At 35.0% G+C, this 24,566-nt stretch overlaps 1 protein-coding gene and 1 long non-coding RNA gene across 4 annotated transcripts in view; one reads left to right on the top strand and one right to left on the bottom strand.

The window, feature by feature from the left end:
• The window catches only part of Slc9b1 (solute carrier family 9 member B1), a 75,424-nt gene that overhangs the window by 38,064 nt on the left and 12,794 nt on the right, over nt 1–24,566 (top strand). For all 3 annotated transcript variants that reach the window (XM_074041451.1, XM_074041450.1, XM_074041449.1), the window contains 4 exons: nt 10,977–11,147; nt 12,194–12,336; nt 13,426–13,553; nt 19,623–19,798. In XM_074041451.1, coding sequence (XP_073897552.1) covers nt 10,977–11,147; nt 12,194–12,336; nt 13,426–13,553; nt 19,623–19,798 — 618 coding nt within the window. The remainder of the gene's footprint in view (nt 1–10,976; nt 11,148–12,193; nt 12,337–13,425; nt 13,554–19,622; nt 19,799–24,566) is intronic.
• LOC141410854 (uncharacterized) overlaps nt 1–24,566 on the bottom strand; it is a 34,864-nt gene that overhangs the window by 8,815 nt on the left and 1,483 nt on the right. The gene's annotated exons all lie outside the window — the stretch shown is intronic.

Raw genomic sequence — 24,566 nt, 5'->3', positions numbered from 1 at the left:
GTTTATTGATTTTCGTATGTTGAACCACCCCTGCATCCCTGGGATGAAGCCTACTTGGTTGTGGTGAATAATCTTTTTAATGTGTTGTTGAATTCGGTTTGCCATTATTTTGTTGAGGATTTTGCGTCAATGTTCATTAAAGAGATTGGCCTATAGTTCTCCTTTTTGGAGGTGTCTTTGCCTGGTTTTGGGATAAGTGTAATACTGGCTTCATAAAATGTGTTTGGCAGTTTTCCTTCCCTTTCTATTTCATGGAACAGTTTAAGGAGGGTTGGTATCAGTTCTTCTTTAAAGGTCTGATAGAATTCAGCAGAGAATCCATCAGGTCCTGGACTTTTCTTTTTGGGGAGACTCTTGATTGCTGCTTCAATTTCATTTTGTGTTATAGATCTATTCAGGTGATTAATTTCCTCTTGGTTCAGTTTTGGATGGTCATATGTATCTAGAAATCTGTCCATTTCTTTAAGATTTTCAAATTTATTTGAATACAGGTTCTCAAAGTAGTCTCTGATGATTTCCTGGACTTCCGTGGAGTTTGTTGTTATCTCCCCTTTTGCATTCCTGATTCTACTAATTTGGGTTTTTTCTCTCCTCATTTTAGTCAGGTTTGCCAGGGGTCTGTCAATCTTGTTTATTTTTTCAAAGAACCAACTTTTTGTTTCATTAATTCTTTGTATGGTTTTTTTGGTTTCTAGTTTGTTGATTTCAGCTCTTATTTTTATTATTTCTCTCCTTCTATTTGTTTTGGGATTTGCTTGTTCTTGTTTTTCTAGGAGTTTGAGATGTATCATTAGGTCATTGATTTGGGATCTTTCAGTCTTTTTAATATATGCACTCATGGCTATAAACTTTCCTCTCAGGACTGCCTTAGCTGTGTCCCATGGGTTCTGGTAGGTTGTGTTTTCATTTTCATTGACCTCCAGGAACTTTTTAATTTCCTCTTTTATTGCATTGATGATCCATTCTTCATTAAGTAATGAGTTATTTAGTTTCCAGCTGTTTGCATGTTTTTTGTCTTTACTTTTGTTGTTGAGTTCTACTTTTACTGCATTGTGGTCAGATAGTATGCACGGTATTATTTCTATTTTCTTATATTTGCTGAGGCTTGCTTTGTGCCCTAGGATATGATCTATTTTGGAGAAGGTTCCATGGGCTGCTGAGAAGAATGTATATTGTGTAGAAGTTGGATGAAATGTTCTGTAGACATCAACTAGGTCCATTTGATCTATTGCATATTTTAGATCTTGGATTTCTTTATTGAGTTTTTGTTTGGATGACCTATCTATTGATGATAATGGAGTGTTAAAGTCTCCCACAACCACTGTGTTGGCATTTATATATGCTTTTAGGTCTTTCAGGGTGTGTTTTCAGGGTATGTTTGATGAAATTGGGTGCATTGACATTGGGTGCATACAGGTTGATGATTATTACTTCCTTTTGTTCTATTTCCCCTTTTACTAGTATGGAATGTCCTTCTTTATCTCGTTTGATCAATGTAGGTTTGAAGACTACTTTGTCAGACTATAAGTATTTGTCAGAGATAAGTATTGCTACTCCTGCCTGTTTTCGAGGGGCCATTAGCTTGGTAAATCTTCTTCCAGCTTTTCATCCTTAGCCTATGCTTATTTCTGTTGGTGAGATGGTTCTCCTGTAAGCAACAAATTGTTGGATCTTCCTTTTTAATCCATTTCGTCAAGCGGGTCCTTTTGATGGGTGAGTTAAGTCCGTTAACATTAAGCGTTAGTACTGATAGGTATGTGGTGATTCCTGTCATTTGGTTGTCTTAGTTGTTTGAAGGTTTGATTGTGTGTACCTAAGTTGAGGTTACCCTCTACTGTCTTGCTTTTTCTTTTCCTGTGGTTTGGTGCTGCCTATCTTTTCATGGTTAAGTTGGGTTTCACTTTCTGTGTGCAGAATCCCTTGAAGAATCCTTTGTAGTGGTGGCTTTGTGGTCACATATTGTTTTAGTTTCTGCTTATCATGGAAGACTTTTATTGCTCCATCAATTTTGAATGACAGTTTTGCTGGGTAGAGTATCCTGTGGTTGAAGTTATTTTCATTCAGTGCCCGGAAGATCTCACCCCACGATCTTCTTGTTTTTAATGTTTCTGTTGAGAAGTCTGCTGTGATTTTGATGGGTTTACCTTTGTATGTTACTTGTTTTTTCTCTCTTACAGCCTTCAATATTCTTTCCTTAGTCTCTGAACTTGTTGTTTTAGTGCTGATATGTCGTGGGATAGTTCTATTTTGATCTGGTCTGTTTGGTGTCCTGGAGGCCTGTTGCCTCTGTATGGGTATATCTTTCTCTAGATTTGAGAAATTTTCCGTTATTATTTTGTTAAATATATTACGCATTCCCTTTGCTTGCACCTCTTCTCCTTCTTCAATGCCCATGATTCTCAAGTTTGGTCTTTTGATGGAGTCAGTGAGTTCTTGCATTTTCTTTTCACAGGTCTTGAGTTGTTTAATTAATAGTTCTTCGGTTTTTCCTTTAATTACCATTTCATCTTTGAGTTCTGAGATTCTGTCTTTTGTTTGTTCTATTCTGCTGGATCGGCCTTCTGTTTTGTTTTGCAGTTCTGTTTCGTTCTTTTTTCTGAGGTTTTCCATATCCTGGCTGTTTTCCTCTTTAATGTTGTCTATTTTTGTCCTGAGTTCATTTATCTGTTTATTCATCATGTTCTCTCTTTCACTTTGGTGTTAATACAGTGTTTCTATGGTTTCCTTTATTTCTTCTTTTGTTTTTTCAAATTCTCTATTTTTATTGTCTTGGAATTTCTTGAGTGTCTCCTGTACATTTTGGTTGACCCTATCCAGTATCATCTCTATAAAATTCTCATTAAGTACCTGTAGTATGTCTTCTTTTAAATTATTCTTGTGGGCTTCATTGGGTCCTTTGGCATAGTTTATCTTCATTTTGTTGGAGTCTGGATCTGGGTACCTGTTTTCTTCATTCCCCTCTGGTTCCTGTATTAATTTTTTGCTGTGGGGAAACTGGTTTCCCTGTTTTTTCTGTCTTCCCATCATTGTCTTTGGTGTTGTTACTGTCCTTGTACTGTGTGCAATTAAGTATTTTCTATCTTATAATAATAACAATGGTAATATTTAGAATGGAAGGGTGTTGGGGGAGAAATGAACCAAGGCTTGTATGCACATATGAATAATAAAAGAAAAATGAAAAAAGAAAAAATAGAATGGAAGGGTGAGCTGAGATGGAAAGCAATAAGTTAAGGAAATGGGAAAAACAAATACACAGACTGGAGGGAGAAAACAGAACAAGGTATCAGACAAGAAGATTTCAAAGGTATAAACAGGGAGCTTTAGTGTACTAATCGACAGTAAGCTAAACAGACATTAGAGAGACAGAGAGTGGATTGAAAATCAAAAATAAAAAAATAAAGGTAAGAATAAAAATAAAAAATAAGTAAATGAAAGAAAAATCTATTTATAAAAATGTATTAAAATAAAATGAAAAAATAGAAAATTTTAAAAAACCAAAAAACCTCCAAGTTCAAATGCAGTGAAGTCTCAGTCTCCAGTCCTGGAGATGGTGCCTCAGATGTTCTGTAGTTGTCTCATCAAAGGGGACACCTAAAGAAGAACAAAACTATACACACACGCACAAGAAAAACCCCACCAAGTGTCCCAAGTTCAAATGCAATACAGTTTCAGTAAGTTTTTCAGCTTGCAGGTGTAATTCGGTTGTTCTCTCATCAAAGGTAGGGAGAAATAGAAAAAAAAAAAGAGTCTGGAGACAGCTCTGAGAATGGTTTCTGCAACTGTGGCTTGCCTGCCTGCTGCTGTCAGCATGCTGTTGCTGGAGGCGTTATTTATGCAGATCTCTGGGGTGAGCTTAGCACTCACCTGGCCCTGCAGGCTTTGTTTGCTCAGATTTCTCCTGTGCGTGAGCCTCTGCTACAAGCTTTCCCCTTTCTAAGCACTGGGAAAGGTGACACTGCACCCGCGTTGTCAGGCCTGCGTGTTTATTTACAGTTCATGTGGGAGGTGGGTCTTCCCCCCTCTCCTGTGCAGTTCTCCTCCCACCTCCACTTTCACAAGCTTTTCTGCTCCTGATTACTGGTCAGTGCTGCTGCTCCTGCCAGCCGCCATATTTGTTTACAGTTCACATGGGAAGTGGGTCTTCCCTCCTCTCCTGTGGAGTTTTCCTCCCTCTGCCACTCTCACAAGCTTTCCCGCTCCTGGTTGCTGGGCGTGCACCCCTGCTCCCGCCAGAGGCTCTCTGGCCCGCCCGACTTGTTTATTTAGTCCTGGGAAGGATTCCCTTTCCCCAATCTTCAGCGCTCAGGGCCCCCCACCCTCTTTCCAGCGTGTCTTTATTGCTCTTATTGCTTATTACTCAGTTTCTCTTTTTTTTTCCGGGTGGAGGTCAGTCTGTCCAGGGGGCTATGCTGCTCTGGCCCAGGCTTGTCTGTGGGGGTACCGCGGTACCGTGAAGCTCACCTGGTCCACGTCTTCCCAAGCCGTATGGGCGCCGGCCACTGGCGGCCCCGGGGGCCCTCTTCGTTTCTCCGTTTAATGTGAGGTAGAGATTCTCTGCGCAGGCTGGAGATGTGGAGGGGTCAAAGTTATGCCTTTTCTCAGTGATTATGCCTGCAAAGTGTGTCTCTAGTGTCTCTCCAAGATTTCACTATAGGAGGGTCGCTTTCTGCTTCCTACCTCTAGCCTCCATCTTGGAATCTGCTCTCCTACTTTCTTAAGGTGGAAGTTTTGATTGTCAATTTTAGGCTATTTTTTATTTCTAGTATATTTTAAGTTTATATATTTCCCTCTGTATACTGCTTTAACTGCACCCTAGTAATTATATGTTGTGTTTTCATTTTTATTCAGTTTAAGATACCTTGAGCTGCCTGAGTGGCTCAAGTGGTAGAGTACCTGCCCCGCAAGCCTGAGGCCTTGGGTTCAAACTCCAATATCACCACCACCACCATAAAAAAAGATATCTTATAATTACCCTTGTGCTTTTTCTTTGATCCACAGTTACCATTTGCATGATATATCTTTTCCATCTTTTTATAATCAACCTGTTTGTTTTATCTAAAGTGTGTTGCTTGTAGGTACCACATACTTAGATCTTGGTTTTTTAAATATCCATTCTCATTTAAATAACTATTGATATAGTTGTATATATGTCTACCATTTTGTTATTTGTTTTCTATATTTTATCATGTGTTTCTGTTCTTACTTCATTGTTTATTTTGTGTTAACCAAACTTTTTAGTGCATTATTTCAATTTTTCTGTTGATTTTTTAACCATACAAGTTTTTGTTTAAGTGATTTCTCTGGGGAATATAATAATCATTGTTAACTTTTCATAATCTACTTCAATTTAATATTGACTTATTGCCAGTATTATATGTCAGCTATGAGCCAGTATATTTCTATATGTATACATTCAAAATTATTACAGTGTTTTAGTTACTGGCCTTTCTCTCTCTCTCTCTATATATATATGTCAAATAAATGTATATATATATATATATATATATATATATATATATATATATATATATATATATATATATGTATATATTCCCGAACCTTTTTTGTAGTACTGGGATTTGACTCAGGGCCTCATGCTTACTAGGCAGGCACTCTACCACTTGAGCCACATCCCAGCTCTTGTTTTGATTTAGTTATATTTTTTCAGTAGAGTCTCATGTTTGTGCTTGGGGCCAGCTTCATACTGTGTTCCTCCTATCTGGGGTCACAGGCACATGCCACCATGCCTAGCTTATTGGCTGAGATGTGGGATCTTGCTTTTTGCCCAGGCTGGCCTCAAACCATGATACTCCAAATCTCTGTCTCCTCAGTAAGTGGGATTACAGACATGAGCCACTGGGCCCAGCCTGTCCAGAAATTTTTTTTTTAATTAAGAAATGAAGTAAGAGAAGTCTTTTATACTTACACATTTATTTTCCATTTCCAGTGCTCTTTATTTCTTCTTATAAATGTAAATTACAATCTAATATCATTTCCTTCCAGCTACAAGCATTTTCTTTAGTGTTTCTTTAGCTCTTCATTTTATTTAGGATAAGACGGTAGTTTTATTGAATATAGAATTCATGATTAACAGTTAACTTTTTTCTCCACTTAGGAAATGTCTCCTGGCTTTCTGATGATATGGTGTTAATTATATTATTGTTCCACTGTTTATTCTGTCATATCTCTTGCTACTTTGATGATTTTCCCATTGTCTTTGGTTTTCATCAGTTTGATAATGAAGTCTCTAGGTGTGGATCTCTTTCTATTTATCTTACTTGGGATTTGTTCAGCTTCTTATATCTGTAGGTTAATGTTTTTCATTATATTTTGTTAAGTTTTTAGGCATTATGTTTTCCAATATGTTTTCTGCCCTTTATCTCTCTCTTCTCCTTCTTGTATTCCCAGAATGCTTATATTATTACAATTGATGATATCCTGTAAGCTTCTGGTGATCTATTAATTTTTATCCATTCTTTTTTTTCATCAGATTGTTTAACTTCTATTGACCTGGCTTCAAGTTCACCAATTCTTTAATGAGCTCAAGTATTTGTTTAGCCTCACCAATTAACTTTTCACTTTAATTTTTATACTTTTCAATTCCATACTCCTATTTTAAAATATGCCTCCTTAGTCATATTTTCTATTAGATGGTAGAGTGCTGTCATATTTTTCTTTAATTATTTGAACATATTTATGATAGATACTTTGAAAACTTTGTCTCCAAATCTCATACCTGGACTCTCTCAGTCAATTTCTATTAACTGATTTCTTCCCCACACATGGGCCACATTTTCCTGTTTCTTTACATGTATGGTAATTTTTGGTTGAAAACTAAATATTTTAATTCACATTATGGCTTTATAGCTACTCTGAATTTGGTTTTATTTTTAGAAGCTTATTTTTTTGTTATTGTTTTGATAATCTGCCTATACTTAAACTGTGAAATCTTTGTGCCCCATGGTTTTCAGTAACTAATTTCTTTTATAAGGGCTTTTTGTGGCTATTGTTTTGTTCATCTTCCTATGCATTACCTGTACACCTCTTGCATAGCTTAGCAGTCAGTAATGATTTGGAGGAGACATGCATTCAATCCAGTAAGCTCGAACTCTGCCAAGTCTTCTCTGAGTGAGTTGGTGAGTATGTTAAAAGTTGCAGCTAATACTCAAGAATTCTTTTTTTTTAATTAACTCCTTTGAGTCTTCCCTGAATTTGCATATTTTCCCAATTAGTCATGGAAGCTTGGAGAATTTATCTCACATTTTCTATGACTCTTATTTCCAGTTAAATTTTTGTCTGTTCTGCCACTTGCCCCATCTGAAACTATAACCTGAGAATATCAAAGCTGTAAGTCTCTAAACTGGTTTAACACTTTTAGCTGCCAAAGTTATGTTGTTGTTATTGGTTTTCTTCCCAACCATTTATATCTAATCCACTCCGCCTCTGCCATGAAAGCTGCTGCTTTTTATATCCAGTTGCATGCTAGTACAACCACAGATTTTTGGTTTTTCAACTGACTTTAGGGGACAAATGATTGAGAAGAGGAATGAGAACAAGCAGGAAGCTTGATACTTACCCAAGTCCCTAGTACTTTTTTCAACAATAAATGCTTCTTGATTTGGAAACTAACTTCTTGATCCAGAAAACTAACAGTTTTCTAGATTCTAAATTGGTTGTTTTTGACAATTTTGTGCAGTTTTGCATGTGTTTTTTTCTTTTTAGTTTATTAGTGTATAAATTGCCAACCTATTTATGTCACCATTGTTGGAAATCTCTCCACCTTATTTTTTCATTAGTAATATGTTATATAATTAATACCTGTTTAGACTAATTTACATGTCTATAAGTTTTTTATATATCATTCCTCCCTTTTTTATTCTATGTCCTATTACGAAAGCATATCTTTCAATACGTTTTCCCCTTGTAAAATTAGCAGCTGTTTGACAATATTTTCAATTGTCCTTTACTTAAAGGACAGTTTACCTAACTCCAGAATTCATCACTGGATATTTTATCTTATCTTTCTACTTTGAAGACTTTATTTCATTATCTTCTACTTTCTTATATTTGGGGGAGGGGTGACACTGGAGTTTGAACTCAGGGCCTTGCTCTTGCTAGGCAGACACTGTACCACTTGAGCCATGTCCCCAGTCCCTTTTGCTTTAGCTATTTTTCCAATAGGGTCCTAAATTTTTGCCTGGGCCAGCCTGGATCATGATCTTCCTATTTGTGCCTACCACATAGCTGGAATGACAGGTATGCACCACTGTGCCCAATTTTATTAGTTGAAATTAAACGTCTTGCTGACTTTTTTGCCTGTGCTAGCCTGGAACCATGATCAACTAGATCCCTGCCTCATGAGTAGCTGGGATTACAGGTAGGAGCCACTGTGCCTGGCTCATTATTTTCCACTTTTTATTGGCTGTTTTTGAGAACTAAGAATCTGTTCTAATGTTTATTTATAGATAATCTTTCTATAGATTCTTTAAGATCTTACTTTTGTCTTTAGTACTCTGCTGTTTCTCTCAACATTGTATCTATTTTTATTTAATCCTGATCAGAACTCCTTTTTTTTTGCTACATTGAGGTTTGAACTTGGGGCTTCTTGCTAGGCAAGCACTCTTACCACTTGAGCCCCTCTGCCAGCCCCATTTCTTACACTTTTTTTTTTTTTTCGGCAGCACTGGTGTTTGAACTCAGGGCTTCATTGCTTGCTAGGCAGGCACTCTTACCACTTGGGCCACTCTACCAGCTCTGATAAGAACTAATTTTGCCTCCTGTGTCCAAAGCAATACAGAATTGATAATGGTTTTAATCAGTTCTCAAAAATTAGAAGCCAATTTTCTTCTCAGATATTATCACTCCTTCATTCTTTCTACTCTGTTTCTGGAACTACTATTGGATATAATTTAGACCTTTCCTGTAATTGAAATCTCTCATTTTTTCCATCCTGTTTTTCTTTTTTAGGCTGCATTCTAGATAATTTCCTCTTATCTACCAGTTTGTTGTGTTTCCCTCTTCAGTTGTGTGTAACTTACATTCAGGGCGCTTAGTGGTTTTTAATTTCAGTATTATTTTAGTTTATTTCTAGATGCTCTATTTGATTCATTTGCAATACTTTTGAGTAATATTTCTCATGGCTCCAATTTTTAAAATTTCCTTTAGACTCTAAAAATACATATTTTATAGTACCTATTAGCTAGTCTTATTAGTTGAGGTTTGGGGGTATTTAATCCCCTTCTTTGTTATATCTGTTAATTTTTGTTCTAATTTTAAGTTCATATTTATTGGGGCTTTACTTTTAAGACTTTATGTGCTCTGGAATCAGGAGTGTCTATTAAAAATGTTTTGAACTATTATCTACTAAGTAGGAATAGTTCCATGGGAGAACACATTATAGTAGACTTAGGGCTTTGGGCTTCTCATGAAAATCATGTAAATTTGAGCCTTAACTATAAATTAGAGGAGGGAGGCATACTTTATACATGAATTTGCAGAGGAGATTTTGCCTAGTCTTTTGTCAATAGAATTTTTTTTTCTAGTTCATTTTTTCAGTAAGATTTTACCCCTTTAAGTAAACTGGGAGAAGGATCTTAGTTTTTAACTTTTTGCTTTGAGGGAGTCAAAATCCTTTTTTACATTAAAAGTTCTATACAGCTCAAAAGGCATCACAGCTGAAAACTGTACTTAAGATGTTCTAAGAACCCAAAAAGCATTAGCAATTATGGTTCATGGTAAATGAAGGTAGCCATTTAATTGGTAGATGGAAATTCACAGTGTAACTATCTGTCCTCTGCAGAAACTCTGGATTTTCCTGTAAGCAGGAATTTCCCTTACTATATTGTTTCTAAAAACAAGATGTGTACTACCTGGTTCTTACCCTGTCCACCAATACTTCCTGCACATAAGGAACTTCTTACCACAAAGTCTAGACTCAGTTTTCCAGCCCTTATCCTCTCTGATACATTTATATCAAATATTAACTTAGTTATCCTCTTAATAGAAAGATTTTTTCTGTTCATGTTAAAAAAAAAATTAGCACCCTGCTACCGTGCTCTTCACTTCAGTTCAGAATTTGTATCACAGCCAATCATTTTCTTATTTTTGATCGAAAGCTATTTTAAAACATAAAATAAATAAAATCTCATTATTGCCATGACATTTTCTTAAATGTCATATATTAGCATACTCTAGTCCCATGTACCAGGAAGCTGAGGTAGGAAGATCGCCTGAGCCCAGAAGTTTGAGGCAAGCCAGGGAAACAAAGCCAAACCCTGTCACAAAATTTAAAAAAAGGGCTGGAGGAGTGGCTCAAATGGTAGAGCGCCTGCCTTACCAGCGTGAGGCCTTGAATTCAAACCCCAATACTGCCAAGAAAAGGGTTGGGGTGGGCGAGGGAGCTGACACCTGTAATCCTATCTACACAAGAAGTAGCGATCACGAGTGTGGTTCTAGGCCAGCCCAGACAAGAAGCTAGCGAGACTCCCATCTGGATGAATAAGCTGGAATTGTGGCCTGTGCCTGTCATCCCAGCTATATAGGAGGCATGAGAAGGTGGATTGTGGTCCAGGCTGGCCCGGGCAAAAATGCAATACCCTACTGGAAAAGTAAGTAAAGCAGAAAAGGCTGGGGAAGTGTGTTAAGTGGCAGACTACCTTCTTAGCAAGTGCAAGGCCCTAAGTTCAAACCCAGTACCACCACCAAGAAGAAGAAGACACATATTGTAAGAAATGTTTACTATCTTAAAGAATTCACATAGTTTTAGAGTATTTTTAAATAAAAATTCTTTGTTTAAAATTTGTCCCATAAATTGGAATAAATCTTAAAAGCTATTTCTTCAACCACACTATTAAAGCAAAAATGGTCTATATTATTCGTAACTATGTAAGATTAGCTATTAGCATATTTAATAAAATTAAATTCACCTTTTGTATATGTCTATATAGATACATAGATTTGTGTTTTTTATATTTTAGGAGCTATATTCCTTATGTTATGGGGTATAATGTGTACACTGTCAGGCCATGAAGTTCTCCCTGGTGGAAATTTATTTGGACTGTTAATTATTTTTATAAGTGCATTTCTTGGGGGGAAACTTTTGGAGCTCATTAGAATACCTACAGTGCCTCCACTTCCACCTCTTCTTGGTAAGTATATAATTAACTCTCTTTTCTTTGTTGTCGACTATTTGTAAATTTTGAACATTTTCTATTTGGACTAGATATAATTCAGAATATTACATTAAATGTGATCTGTACAGCTTCTTTTTATATGCATTATGTATATATATCTCCTTTACAGATTTTTTTATTCTTTCTATAAACACACATATTTTGGTTGCTTTGTCATTTAATAAGATTTTTTAATTAATTTAAAATGTACTATAGAAAGAAAAATTTAGAAAAGACTGAATTTTTATGTAGATTATGTAGCTTGAACATAATTATAAGCTCCAAATATTATAGTAAATAGGACCCAAAAATATCCCATGATATTTGAGTGAACTGCTGTGCATCTTCACTGCTGTGCATCTTCACTGCTGTATTTATTGATGCATCACCTGCCACACCTGTATTACACACTGTTTCTTTATTACCATAGTTAGATAATTCTCCTGGAAGAATTTTTATCACATTACACTGCCAGAAGAGATGGCCTCTACAACTTATTTCAAATACCCTTTCTATATCCATAATACCCTTGCAGCACCTTCTGAATATTCATTGAATTTTTTACCCCTTCTATTTTTGCTAAAGCTTAAACTGTTTCCAGCTTTTGCATGGGCTATGACAGAGCCTTCTTACTGATCTCCATCTGCAATTTTATCCTTATCTAATTCACTAAAACTATCACATAGAAAATGTAAGATGTGTTATATCACTTTCTTCCCCTGGTAGTTGACTCTGTCAAAGGGGAGGGGAACTTTCCATAATCTCCAGCTCATACTCTCCACCCCATCCTTTCCCTTTATGTTCCAACAACACTGTATTACTTACTGCATTTAGATTGTACCCATTTTTTTGTCTTCATTCTTTTATTCATGGTACTTCCTCTACTTGTATGTAATCTGCCCTTGTTTTTCTCTCTTGAAAAAGTAAACTAAACCAGACATGCTTTATTTTCTATCTTCTTTCTTTCCCCTTCCTTCTTTCCTTCCTTCCCACCCTCCCTTCCTTCTTTCCTTTCTTTTTAGGGATGTTACTGGCTGGCTTTACCATCAGGAATGTTCCATTCATCAGTCACTATGTCCAGGTTCACACCACATGGTCATCAACTTTAAGAAACACTGCTCTTACCATTATCCTAATAAGAGCTGGGCTTGGACTTGATCCAAAGGTAGATTTCCAATTATATTTTGATAAAGTTCTTTCATATATTAGATACTGGTGGGAAAGAAAAAAAAGGCAGAATATTTTATAGCTGTTACAAGTGGAGTCTATAGGGCAAAACTAATTTTAAAAAAGACTTTGCAGAAATACTGGCACCTCAGTTTCTATTCCAAACCATCATTATTACTTGTATGAAGATAAATCAACGTGGTGTAAGTCTCTATTTGTAATCATCTTTAATTATTTGCATAAAGATGGATGTCCTTTATGCAGTACCTATCTTATTTGGGAGGCTTTTCTATGAAAAACTATTTACTTTTCAGTTACAAAGGACAAGGTCACTCTATAAAAGGCATTTCTTTCTTATTTTTAAGGGAGATTAAGGATTTCAATACCATATTTGTTTCATGACTTCTCCTCAGAAGTATGTTCCTAATTATCTTTATATCATTATAAAAGCTCATTTAAAAATATTTCTTAAAATATATGATCTGGGGACCACAAATATATTTGAGTTTTAAGAAGATGAATATAATAGCTACTCAAATGTGGCAAATGTATGGGTTTAATGGAAATAACTATTCCAAGAGGGTCAATGATTATAGCAGTGATAATGAATATTCTCTGGTAGAAAATTTGAACCATTGAGAAAATTGAAAAGGTCTCCATTTTTTTTAATTAATTACATAATTTTTAGTTATTTTCTTTTTTGGCATATTAGTGTTATCTATTTATAACTTTAATCAAATAATTCATCACTAAAAGCTAGTTTATGGGGGAAAACAGGATATTATCATTATTTTATGCATTAGGAAAACTAAAGAATGTAGAAATAATGACAGATAATCTATTATTAAGACTTTAAAATCAGGATAACAATATTTTATAAAGTATGAAATTATTTGTAATCTAATCTGTGATGACATATAAAATGAGGTCTACTTGAGTTTCAAACCCAGTAGGACAATCTGGTCAAATGAGATGAAATTTAATAAAAACTTATTACTCAAAAAAGACTCCACATTTAAATGTTTGCTTAAATAATTTTCTTGTCAGCCTTTGTAAGTTTCTCTAAATATGAGCTTTTTTATTTCAGGCTTTGAAGCAGTTGAAGGGCGTTTGTTTAAGATTGTCTTTTGGTCCATGCATCATGGAGGCATGCTCAGCAGCTGTTTTTTCCCACTTCATTATGAACTTTCCTTGGCAATGGGGATTTCTATTAGGGTAATTTTTTCTCTCCCCTTCCCCATGAGGATTCTTGGTTTTGAAATAGTCAGAATATTATCTGGACAAGCTCTTCATTAAAATTATTCTCACAGTGGTAGGGAACCTTGGAAATCAGTTGATAAAAGCAGAGCCATGTCCCAAATCTATCTTATCCAGCTGAACGTGATGGTGTACATCTGTAATCCCAGGATTTGGGAGGCTGAGACAGGAAGATGGGGAGTTTGAGGTCAGGCTAGTTTACATAGTGAAACCTTATCTCCAAACAAAGAAGAAAAAAAATATCATATCCTTGGCAAACATTCACAAGTTCTTAAATGTGTAGTGCCAGTATTGTCCACTTCCATTATTTATTCCTTCTTTTCTGTATTATATCCGTATATTTTATCTTATCATATGGCCTCTTCCTTTTATACTAGTTGTGTATATATGTGTGTATATATATATATATATATATGTATGAATATGATAGAGATTTTATAGTTATGTAAATAAATACTCCAATCTCAAAAAACAAGCAAAAAAAAAAACTATTTCCCTAAGTCAGTGCTCCAACTCTTATTCAAATTCCTTAAATCTGTAATCTCTAGATCCTAACTCGTTTTCATTTTTCAGTTCATTAACTTTCGCTTCCATTTACCTGTTCCAATGAAATTTGTAGACAATTCACCTACTGCATACCTACTTCCAAATCCAATAGATTTTTAAACTCACTTTTATTGTAAAATATCCAAATTCATTCATCTTTTTTTAAATTTTCAGTCTGGGGGATTGAACCCAGGGCATTGTGTATGTGAGGCAAACACTACCATGGGCTATGTCAACAGTCCTGCATTTGTCTTTTGAAAAGTTAGAACTTTACAGATAAAAATGCTGTACCATTTGATTTTGCTTTCAGTATACAAAATCATAGGGCATTCATATACTCATCAGTGGTACTATCTATTTAGTTTTAGCATATTTTAGAAAATGTAGAATGGTATCCTATTGTGGATTTAGCATACACTTATCTGAGAATTGTGACATTGAGCATCTTTTCTTGTGTTAGAACTATTTGTGTATCTTCTTTGATGAAGTGTCAATTCAAATATTTTGTCAGTCTTAAAAATTCAGTTCTTCATCTTCCTACTGAGTTTTAAATTATTTTTCTATTTTGCACATAAATCTTTTGTACAATATATGCATTATGCTTTTTTTTTCCTTCAGGTATGTGACTTGCTGTTTTTTTTAATTTAGTGGTTAAAGCAACAGAAAATTTATTTCTCATATTTGTGGCAAGGTGCTGGCAGGCTTGGTTTCTTCTAAGATTTGTAGATGACCATCTTTTTGCTATATCCTCACACAACCTTTCCTCTGTTAATAGGCATCATTGGTATCTCTTTCTATTCCTATAGGGACACAAGCCCTTTCTGATTAGGGAATCAGCCTTATGGCTTCATTTAGTTCTCTAAAAGCTCTGTCTCTAAATATAGTCCCATTGATCTTTAGTTTCATCATAATAATTTATAAGGATGCGTATGCAGTTCATTCCATAACAGTCTCCAACCCAGGAAACTTATGCCTATCTTCTGTAACAATTCTGCTTTTCTTTCTTTAATCCCTTAGATACAGAAAAAATTTTAGGTCCTAGTATTGAGTTCCCCCTCCTGTTTTTGCATTCTGACCCCAGCTCTTTCCTTATGTTCTTGTGATTTCAAATTGTCTTTAAGCCATTGATTTTCAAATACATAATTCAAGTCCAATATATTCCTTTAAACATAAGAGAATGATTGGAGTAACAAGTACTCCAAGTGGAGAATCATATCTTTGGAAGCAAAGGTGGATGTCTCAAAAATAAAAACTGCTCATCTGAAATATTGTTAGTGTTTTATTTTATATGAAGTATTTATTATGTGACAAGCACTCTTCTATGAGCTTTTTGTTACTTCATCTTTGTAATCCTTATGATGATTTTATTCTCACATTATTCCAGTTTTACAGATTAGAAAACTTAGTCATAAGATGGTTAAATAAATTTCTTAGGGTCACACAGCTTGTAAGTGACTATAATTACCTTGCAGTTAGACTCCAGGGCTCACATGTGCTAAGACTATATGTATATAACTTTTATAAGAAAGGTGACATATTAAGTCAGGATAAGGAAGTTTTAGTCAAAAAGTATGCTAGGATAACTACAATATTGTTTGAGAAAAATTTTAAGGTATCATTAAGGTTTTCATCATAGTACATGTTCAAATGAACTAAAGACTTGCACATAAAATACATATTCAGAAAAAGTAGAAATCATATCATTTTAAGAATGCTTCCAGTGGTAGAGAGGCTTTACCTCTTTTTTTGCAAGACTTGTTTGTCTATTCTAAATTGACAGGTAAAATTCTCTGTATTTATCATGTACAGCATGATGTTTTGAAGTTTATATACATTATGAAATGGTTAAATTTAATTAAAATATGCATTACCTCACATAGTTACCATTTTTGTTAGGAAAAGATGTAGCATCTGTTAAGATTACTCAAAAATACAGTATATTATTATTAACTCCTATCACCATACTATAAAATAGATCTTGAATTAATTCCTCTTAACCATATTTTTTATCATTCAACCAGTATCTCTCTGAGTCTGCCCATTTATTTTTAATGGTGCTCAAAGAGATTTAAATTTTGATTTCAATTTTATCTTTACATTTATAAGTTTTTCTTTTACGGTTTGTACTATTTGTGTAGTATCAGAGATTTTTGCTACCTTACACAAAACTCATGTTAATATTCTGTACTTCCTTCTAAAACTTTTATAATGCCAGCTTTTAAACCTAGGTGTACAGTAGCCATTTGGTATCTGCAGGTATGTGAGTCTGATAAGACCACATTGAGGAAAACCCACAAATGCTCAGGATACATAGAGTTCAATACTGTACCATGGATAGTTGATTCATTTTTTTCCATGACACCACCCAGATTCCACTAAAGACATCAGTGGAATCATTTCAACTTCTGTAAATTTAAAATTTTCACTTTATCTCTTAAATTAAATAAACTTCTTAACCTTGTTTCATTTCCTTTCAAGGAGGCATATTTTCACAAAACCAAAGGCAGGGAAACAGTAGTTCATACAATTTAAACAACTGACAATGCAAGACTGACTGAAAGCTTCTCTACATCAATGGAGCTGCATAATGTCTGCTCAGGAATTTAAAATTTTTGCTTTTGAAATCTCTTTTGATTTATTTATTATTTTTCTGACCACACTTGGCCAAAACCACATGAAATAATTCCACAAATAAGGCAAGCTTTCTGAATTATTCCTTTTTCAGTCAGTTTTTGTTGTATGCTATGAGGTAAGAACCAAGGTCCACTTTTTCTTCTATAAGGCTTTGTAGTTGTTCCTTTGCCTCTTATTGAGCAGACATTCCACATTATATTATTGCAACACCTCTGGTGAAAAATAAATCAGTATGTATGGGAGGTTATTTGTAAACAATGTATTTTTATTGTATTGCTCTCAATATCTTTCTTTATACCTGTACTACATTTTCTTGGTTATTGTACCTTTACAGTAAATCTTTTTTAAACATTTTTATTAGTACATAATAATTGTACAGGGGGTGTCATTATGACATTTCCATATTTGTACCCCAGTTTGGTTCATCCCCTTCATTGTTCTCCCTATTCCCCCTCCCCCTTCTTAAATAACTTTGACAGGCTTCAATGCTCCATATTCATAAATCTATAGAAAATATATTCACCATTTTCACCCTCCTTCACCCTCTTCATTTAGCTCCCCCTTCCACTAGTACCTCCTCTTAATATGACCTGTTTTACATTCCTGTCCTTCATTGTTTAGGTGTCCGTTCATTGTTCAGTGTGGTTTTGCCTTGGTATTTTACCCGCAAATAAATCGTACTTTAATCTTGAAATAAGGTAATTTAACTTCTCCAAATTTATTAGCTTTTACTAGCGCTATCATTTTACTATTTGTTATCTATTTGCCCATCTTTTATTTGTTCTTTTTTTCTCTTTTCTACAACCCTTTCAATCAATTGGCATTTTTCATGATTCATTTTTGTCTATTAGATTATTAGTTGTGTATTTTGGGTCTGAGTTGTTTTGAGGCTTTATAAAACACAAATGCTGTTTTGTTTTAGAAAGTAGAGATATTTCACATTAACTCATGGGGAAATGGCATTTTATAGAAGAAATTTAAACTATAAATTGCAAAGTGAGAGAACTGCTTTGAAGAGATAATACAGAAGACAAGTAAGGAAATTATATACAGAATATTAAAAGTTGTTAAGTGCTATGGAAAGGGCTTGTTGGATAATCCAAGTAAAAGAAAGGGAAAAAGCCAACACAGGTTCTATCATTTTTGTGGCGAGATGCCAATTTAAATAGTCCACTGTTTAAATTTTTAGTTGTTGTCTTATGGTTTATAACATGCATATTTAATTGTGGTCTACCCTTATATAACATTGTACTACTTCATGTGGAATGTTACAAAGTATGGTTCAATTTTTCCCATCTTTTATGCTGTTATCATACATTTTACCCTGTGTATGATAAATGCTATAATTTGTTATTTTTTTATTCCTGTTTTAAACAATTATCTTGTAAAAGAATGTAAAAATGAGAAAAATGCTTATCTATCCACAATATATCATTTATGGAATTTTTTCTGTAGATTTAAGTTTTTATCTAGTATCATTTTTCTCTTGCTTATAGGACTTCCTTTAACATTTCTTATAGTGTATGTCTCAGCTTTTGTTTGTCAAAAATCTTTTATTCTCCTTTTTTGAAAAAGATATTTCTACTGGCTGTAGAATGCTAGGCATACATAGATTATTTTCTTTCAGTATTTTCAAAATGCTTTCCATTGACTTCTGGTGTGCATAGTTTCTATTAAGAAGACCATGGAAACTATCTGTTTCTGTTTGTATAATGTATAATGCTTCTTTCTTCTCTGGAATCCTTAAGATTATCTCCTTATTAATGCTTCTCAGTCATTTGATTATATGCCACATTGTCGTTATCATTATGTTCATCCTTCTTGGTCTTTATTGGCTTCATGCTTCTGTGGTTTTATAGTTTTTCATCAAATTTGGAAATTGTCAGCCATTACTAATTTTTATTAGCATATATAAATTGTGATATTTCCATACAAGCATATAATGTACTTTGATCATGTTCACTCCCTCTTTTACTGTCTTATCCCCACTCCTTCACCACTGCCACCCCCCTTTTTTTTTACAGTTTTAATGGATTTCATTATGCTATTTTCATGCATCCATATATTCTACTTCAATCATATTAGCTGACCCCATTACCTTCTCCTTTTATGTCTGAACTCTACAAATCAGAGAAAATATTGATATTTGTCTTTCTGGGTCTTAACCCATAAATAGATACACCATTTATCCAGTCATCACTTGATGGGCACCTGAGCTGTTTCCATTGTGACAATAGTCACAGATAGGCAGGTAGCACTACTGTATGCTGACTTACATTCCTTTGGATATATGCTCAGGAGTGGTATAGCAGGATCATACGGTAATTCAATTTTCAGGTCTTTCAAGAAATCTCCATAATGATTATTTTATACTTTCAGCTATTATTTCTTTTTTTGCTCTCCTTCTCTTTCTCCTTCTGGAACTACAATTGAAAATGTGTTAGTTTATTTGATATTCCAGAGGTCCCTGAATTCAAATCCCATTACTACCAGGAAAAAAAAAAAAAGAAATACAAAACAAAATGAGATTTTTACCACACACATTAGAAAAGCCAATATATATGTATAAAATTTCAGGTGTTGGCAAGGATGTGGAGAATTTGGAGCCCTTATGCACAAGCTTGTGAGAATGTAAAATGGTGTAGCCACTGTGGAAAACAGTTTGGAGGTCCCTCAAAAACTAAAGTAGAATTATCATATGGTCCTGCAATCCTGCTTCTCGGTACATCTCAAAAAGAATTACAAGCAAGATCTTGAAGAGATATTTTTACAGTTTGTTTAAAAAGTTAATAGATTTGTTGTGAGGTTTGCAGTGTTTTAAGCTGGTTTTCAAAGCCTTTCTTTCAGTTTTGTGTTAGGTGCTGTGTCTCCTGCCGTTGTCGTCCCCTCCATGCTGCTTTTGCAGGAAGAAGGATATGGGGTTGAGAAAGGCATCCCAACCTTACTAATAGCTGCCAGCAGCCTGGACGACATTGTGGCTATCACTGGATTCAACACATTCTTGAGTGTAGTGTTCTCCACAGGTGAGCAAGACGAAGACAGTAACTGCCACATCATTCATGTCCTTTTGCACAGTTGTTTAATTAAGCAGGGCTTCTTCACTTATAATAAGGACTTTTCAATTTAACATCTTTTTTATTCTTTGTGGAAAGCTCATTGTAGACCAGGGAAGACATTTTGATAGGCTAAAAAAATACTTCACAAAATGGTTTCATTTTAAGAAATAAACTGGTCAGTTAATTTGTTGATCAACTGGCATCACTATTTACCTGCCTGTGGGGTTTCAGAAGTTCCCACAGCTTTCACTACAAAAATTTTATTGCTACTGATATTTTGGTAGATATTTTTGAACTGTACTTTTTGACCATCCTAATAAATAACTGATTGCTCTATATTAAGACAATTTAAACACATAAAGTGGGAACAACCATGTGCCTTTTTGGTAGTGGGGTGACAAGATTCTATTTATACCAATTCTGACTCCAAAGATGATTTCTTATCTTGGAATTTGGCAGAAGTGGTGAAGCAAGTATTTCCACATTTAGACATGCTTTGACTATCTTCAGTGTTCGAAATTCACTCTTCTAAATTATAGATGCACTAAAATATTTTTAAGTTTAAAAATTGTAATAAGAGGGTCAGATGTAGTAGTATATACCTGTAATCTCAGCTACTTGGGAGGCAGAGGCAGGAGGATTGCAATTTGAAGCCAACCCAACGAAAAACACAATTATTTGAAAGATAACTAAAGCATAATACGGACTAGGGGTGTGGCTCAAGCAAGTGCAAGACCTTAAGGTTTAATGCCCCGTACCTTTGTGGCTTGGACTATAGGCATGAACCATCACACTCAGTATTTCTATGCCATTTTTAAAAATGGTTGCATAGTATTCAATGGCCTACATCAGAATTACTTAACCTGTTCAAAACTGACATTGAGATGGGCACTAGTGGCTCACACTTGTAAGCCTAGCTACTTGGGAGGCTAAGATAGGGAAGATTGCTGTTTGAAGTCTGCCTGGGCAAATAGTTCACAAGACCCCATCTCCACCAATAGCTGGGCACAGTGGCTCACACTTGCCATCCCAAGTACATGAGAGGCTGAGATCAAGAGGATCATGGATCCAGACCAGCTGGGCAAAAATGTTTATAAGATCATATCCCAATGGAAAAAAGGCGGGTGTAATAGTGCCTGTCATCCCAACCACAGCAGGAAATGTAAAATAGGAGGATCACAGTCCAGGCCAGCCTTGGCAAAAAGTGAGACCCTATCTCCAAAATAAGAGCAAAAAGGGCTAGAAGTGTGGCTCAGGCAGTAGAGCTCCTGCCTAGCAAGTGTGAAACCTCTGTACCACCAAAAAAGAAACTCAAGGTGACTCCAGTATCTACTGGAGCAAATCAAACATACTTCAGTGTTTGATTGGGCATCCTATAGAGAAATATTTGCATCTCATCTTCATGTTTTCTTATCTTAAAAGTGAGATTGTAGTCTAATAGATATATACAGTTATAGGCTTTTTGAAACATACTGTCAAATATGTACTAACAGGGTAGGTAAGCTTGCCATTTTCTCCTCGTACTCTTCAAAACTGAGTATTAGAGCCAGGTAGCATGTAACCTGTAGTCCCAGCTACTACACAGAGATGGAGGAGCACTTTAGCCAGGAGTTCAAGGTCAGTCTGGCAACATAACAAGACATCATCTAAAATGAATAAATAAAACCCAGTAGGCATTACTAGTCTTTTTCAACTTTGCTAGCTTGATAGATAAAAGTAGGATCTCTTTCAATGTACAAGTACAAAGTGGTGTTAAAAATGTTCATATTTATTGGCCATCAGAATTTGGAATGTTTTGTGACTTGTTTGCCTTGAAAGCTTTTTCGCCTGTTTCTTAGAGATGTGGTCATCTTTTGTTCAAGATTCTGCATAAAATTAAGAATAACAGCCCTTTGCTTTATATATTATAGTTTTTCCTATTTGTAATTTGCCTTTTAATTTTATATCTATTTTTGCTACTCAGAAATTTTTATTCTGGAAAATCTTTTTCATGATTGGTATCAGTCATTCCTTCAAAAAACATTTTTTGTGCTCCACTTCCATTATGCCAGCTCCTGTGCCACACACTGAGGATAAACAGTAAGCAACGATTTTAGCTTCTATTGAGTACTTGCTTGGTACTTGCTCTAAGCTCCATACATGTTTCCACTCATTTCCGGGTAAGGAAACCAAAGAACTAAAGAATAGAGGTTAAGTAACTTGCTCAAGGTCACAGATCCAATAAGTAGATTAAACCTGTAAATCAGGTAGTCTGACCCCAGTCATTTAATTATTCTGTACTGCCTCCCATTACAGCAGATAGGCAGGACCAAGTAGCCCATGCTTTCAAAGGAGCTTATATTAAACAAATATATTTTGTAGTATAGGGTGCTATGGCAACATGTTACAGGAGATCGAACCTAATTTGTGGAGAAAGAAGAAAGTGAAAATCAAGAAAGTATGTGTTTTGAAAATCCTTCCTACCTCATGTCTGTATAAACTGCTACTTAAAACCTTGGGGATTTAAAAGTTGTATTTTGTGCATTAGATCTTCAATACACTTATGTTTTGGAATATTGCACATCTTGTGGCCTAACTTCATTTATAACCAATTATTAGACAGTAGTTCCAACTTTGTTGTTGAATATCACATCTCTCTCAACTTAAGGAAATATCACCTTTATCATACTGAAATGTCTAAAATTATTAAGTTGCATTGTTTCTATTTTCACAATTCCATTTTTATTGTTATAAAAATACACAATTTTTTTTAACATTTTAAGTGTACAGTTCAGTAGTGCTAAACCATGATCACACTGTTGTATAATGTATCTCTAGAAATTTTTCATCTTGTAAAACTAGAAATCTGTATCCATCAAACAGCTCCCTTTCCCTTCTCTCCAGTCCCTGGAAAATACCATTCTACTTTCTGTTACCATGATTCTGACTGCTCAGGGCAGTTAATGTAAGTGTATCATTACAGTTTTTGACTCTTCTTACTACAATCATCATAACACCTTAAGGTTCATCTACGTTGCAGCACGTCATGGGATTTCTTCTTTCTTATGGCTGATATTCCCTGGTATGTCTACTCTATGTTTTCTTTATCCATCAATAACATTAGGGGTATTTTCATCCCTTGACTTTTGTGAGTAATGCTGCCCTGAACACAAGTATGCAAATATCTCTTCAAGATCTTGCTTTTAATTCTTTTGGAGGTATACCCAGAAAACGGGATTTCTGGATCAGATGGTAATTTTACTTTTAGATTTTGAGGAACCTCCAAACTGTTTTCCATAGTAGCCACCCATTTTACATTCTCACCAGCTGTGCATAAAGACTTCAGTTTCTCCACATCCTTCCAACACTTGTTATTTTTTAATATTAGCTGCCCTAGTGTGTGTGCAGTAAAATCTCGTTTTTCTAATGATTTGCATTTTTCTAATGATTATAAGTATTTAGCATTTTTTCATATACTTTTTTGGCCATTTATACATTTCTTTCAAGCCCGTTCCAGCTCCTCTAATAAAATACCTTACACTAAGTAACTTATAACAAGAAACTTACTTCTCATAGTTCTGGAGACCATGATGTCCAAGGTCAGGGCACTTACGGCCTTCAGAACACTGTCACATTGGATATTAAGGCCTAGTGTAGGATTTTGGAAGGAAGCATAAATGTTCAGACCATTGCAAGTGCCTTTGCCCACTTTTACTTTGGGGTGTTTATTTTTTGGTGGTGTTCTGAGCTATAAGAGTTCTTCATATATTCCAGGTATTAACCCTATACGAGATACTATGTGGTTTCCAATTATTTTCTCCCATCTCAAAGATTGCCTTTCCACTCTTTTTTTTTTTTTATTGTTGTGTTGTGGCATTTACAAAGGTTCTTCCAATATATCGAATATATCATACCTTTCACTCTTGTTTCCTTTGCTGCACAGAAGTTTTTAAGTTTGATGTCGTCCCTTTTGCCTATATTTGCCTTTGTTGCCTGCAATTTTGGTGTAACATCCAAGAAATCATTGCCAAATTCAATATCATGAAATTTTTTCCTAATTCATTCTTTCACATGCAGATATCCAGTTTTCCCCCAACTATTTGCAGAAGAAACTTTTTTTCCACTGTGTGGTTTTGGTACCTTGTCAAAGATCATTTGACCATATATGTGAGGGTGTTTTCCTGGGCTTTCTATTGTGTTCCATTAGTATATATGTGTCTTTATGCCAGTACTACACTGTTTTGGTTACTGCAGCTGTGTAATATGGTTTAAAATCACAAAGTATGAAGCCTGCAGGCACACACACACACACACACACACACACTCCTTGTTCTGGCTAGTTGAGGTCCTTTAGGATTCTATATGAATTCTAGGATTTTTTTTCCATTTCTAACTAAAAAGTCCCAGTAGGATTTTGATAGCAATTGCATTGAGTCTGTAGATTACTTTGGCTAGTGTGAGCATGCCAACAATGTTAAACCTTCCAATCATGCACACAAGACATATTTCCATTTATTTGTGTCTAATTCCTTTCAACAATGTTTTGGATTACTACAGATTTTTATTTGGCTTATATAGTTCCATAAAAGCTTTTGGACCATAAATTGTTCAGTCAGTGTCTCTGGGGAATCAAGATTCCTCTTCCATTATCTTTCTAACCTCATTCCACATCTAGTATTTTATTTTTGCTTTTTTTGTGGTACTGGGGTTTGAACTCAGGGCTTTGTGTTTGCTAGGCAGGCGCTCTACCACTTGA

This window comes from Castor canadensis, chromosome 9 (genome assembly GCF_047511655.1).
Source record: "Castor canadensis chromosome 9, mCasCan1.hap1v2, whole genome shotgun sequence".
NCBI classification, from domain to species: Eukaryota; Metazoa; Chordata; class Mammalia; order Rodentia; family Castoridae; genus Castor; species Castor canadensis.
The sequence above is the reverse complement of the archived record's forward strand: the minus strand, read 5'-3'. Positions and strand labels throughout refer to the sequence as shown.